At 61.7% G+C, this 1,503-nt stretch overlaps 1 protein-coding gene across 1 annotated transcript in view; it reads right to left on the reverse strand.

The window, feature by feature from the left end:
- Positions 1–789, reverse strand: part of LOC104545838 (serine--tRNA ligase, cytoplasmic-like) — a gene marked incomplete at both ends in the record, with an annotated part of 2,939 nt that extends 2,150 nt beyond the window's left edge. Inside the window, 2 exons of the mRNA XM_010191067.1 lie at positions 489–569; positions 719–789. Of these exons, the coding sequence (XP_010189369.1) occupies positions 489–569; positions 719–789 (152 nt within the window). The remainder of the gene's footprint in view (positions 1–488; positions 570–718) is intronic.
- Between the last annotated feature and the right edge of the window lie 714 nt (positions 790–1,503).

The raw sequence follows: 1,503 nt of genomic DNA on the forward strand, positions 1-1,503 counted from the left end.
GCTGAATGTGTCAAACAGCTCCTGAGGACAAAGGGGTGACACAAGCGAGGCCCCACAAGGGCCCCTTTGGTGTCACACAGCGCCCAGCAGAGACAAGGGGGAGCTGTCAGCTCCCACAGCCAGCGCCACGCTCGTTAAACACCGCAGTTAACGAACCGGGACGGGGAGCGGGCAGGGAGGAAGGGACCTGCAGAGCACACGTCATGGCTGGGGCTGCTCAGATCCCCCAGGGAAGCACAGGATGAGCCCTGTGCTGGTGAGCGGCCACGGAGCGGGGCTGAAATGGGCTTTACATGGAGGATACTGGGCCAGAACTGGTTGCTACTGGTGTGGGACTGGGGGAAATAAGGAGCCTCCTCCAGAGGGATCAAGCAGCCTCCACTTGCTTAGGGCTGGGGCACCTTGCGCCGCCAACTTGGGGAGTTACAGGGGAAGCTGTGGACAGACTGGGTGGGCTGGTGGTGCAGCACGGAGGGGGCCTGGCTCACCCCCAGGACGTCGGCCGTGAGCTCGTCGAGGTTCTGTGCGCTCTCCGGTACTGACTCGTCTGTCCCCACCGGCTCCTTCTTCTGTAAGGAAACGGCAGAGGGGTTAAAGAGTAAAGCTTTGGGGCAAAAATACTCCTCGATGGTGCCAGGAAGAGGCCTGGAAAGCAGAGACCTGGGGGCAATGCCACCAGTCAGTGATGTCCCACCAGGGACGCCTGCCTTCCCCTCACCTTCATCTTGTCCCCGATGGTTTTGCTGCACAGGTTCTTCAGCTTGTTCAAGTTATCGGCACGAAACCGGCCTGGAGAGCAGAGGGGAGGGAGCCATCAGGCGCACGTGTAGGAGTGGGGCCGAGGTCCCTGTCTGGCACCAAGAGGGGCTGTGAAACCTCAGGCAGGGACAGGAGAGGGGATGGTGGCTCCAGGGACACCCAACACCACCGGCCCTGGGCGTTTCAGGAGGACAGGAAAGGGTTTGATCATGTGAGCACAGTGTGGGGCTGAGCACAGTGTGGGGCAGAGACGTGGGGAGCAGAGGGTGGCACTTGGAATGACGAGATGTCATCAATGGCACTTGGATGAGATTGGGGCTCTTTGATGAGGGGACCAGGAGGTCCCCCTGGGTGACACCAGGGCCAGGAAGGGACACAGTCCAGGACACAGCCATCCCCTCCTGGCAGCGCAGCCCAAATCAGAGCCACCAACACCAGGGCTGTGTCACCCCAACGGGACAATGTCCCCACCTGCAGGCATGATCAGACCCACAGGGGCCGACGCAGTCGGGAAACGCAAAGGGTTAAAGAGACAGGGATCAGGGGATGATGCAGAGTTGGGAAACGCAAAGGGTTAAGAGTCAGCGATCAGGGGACAGCAAAATGACCCTGGCAGCCTCCCCTGGACCCCACACGCAGGCACCGGCACCGCAGACGCAGGATTGCATCAGCCGGCCGCTCGCCCGCCCTGCGCCTCACTGTTATGCGCCAGCGCACCCCTCTCTGCAGCACCCAGCGCCGCCG

Source organism: Mesitornis unicolor, unplaced genomic scaffold (genome assembly GCF_000695765.1).
Source record: "Mesitornis unicolor isolate BGI_N332 unplaced genomic scaffold, ASM69576v1 scaffold34108, whole genome shotgun sequence".
NCBI classification, from domain to species: Eukaryota; Metazoa; Chordata; class Aves; order Mesitornithiformes; family Mesitornithidae; genus Mesitornis; species Mesitornis unicolor.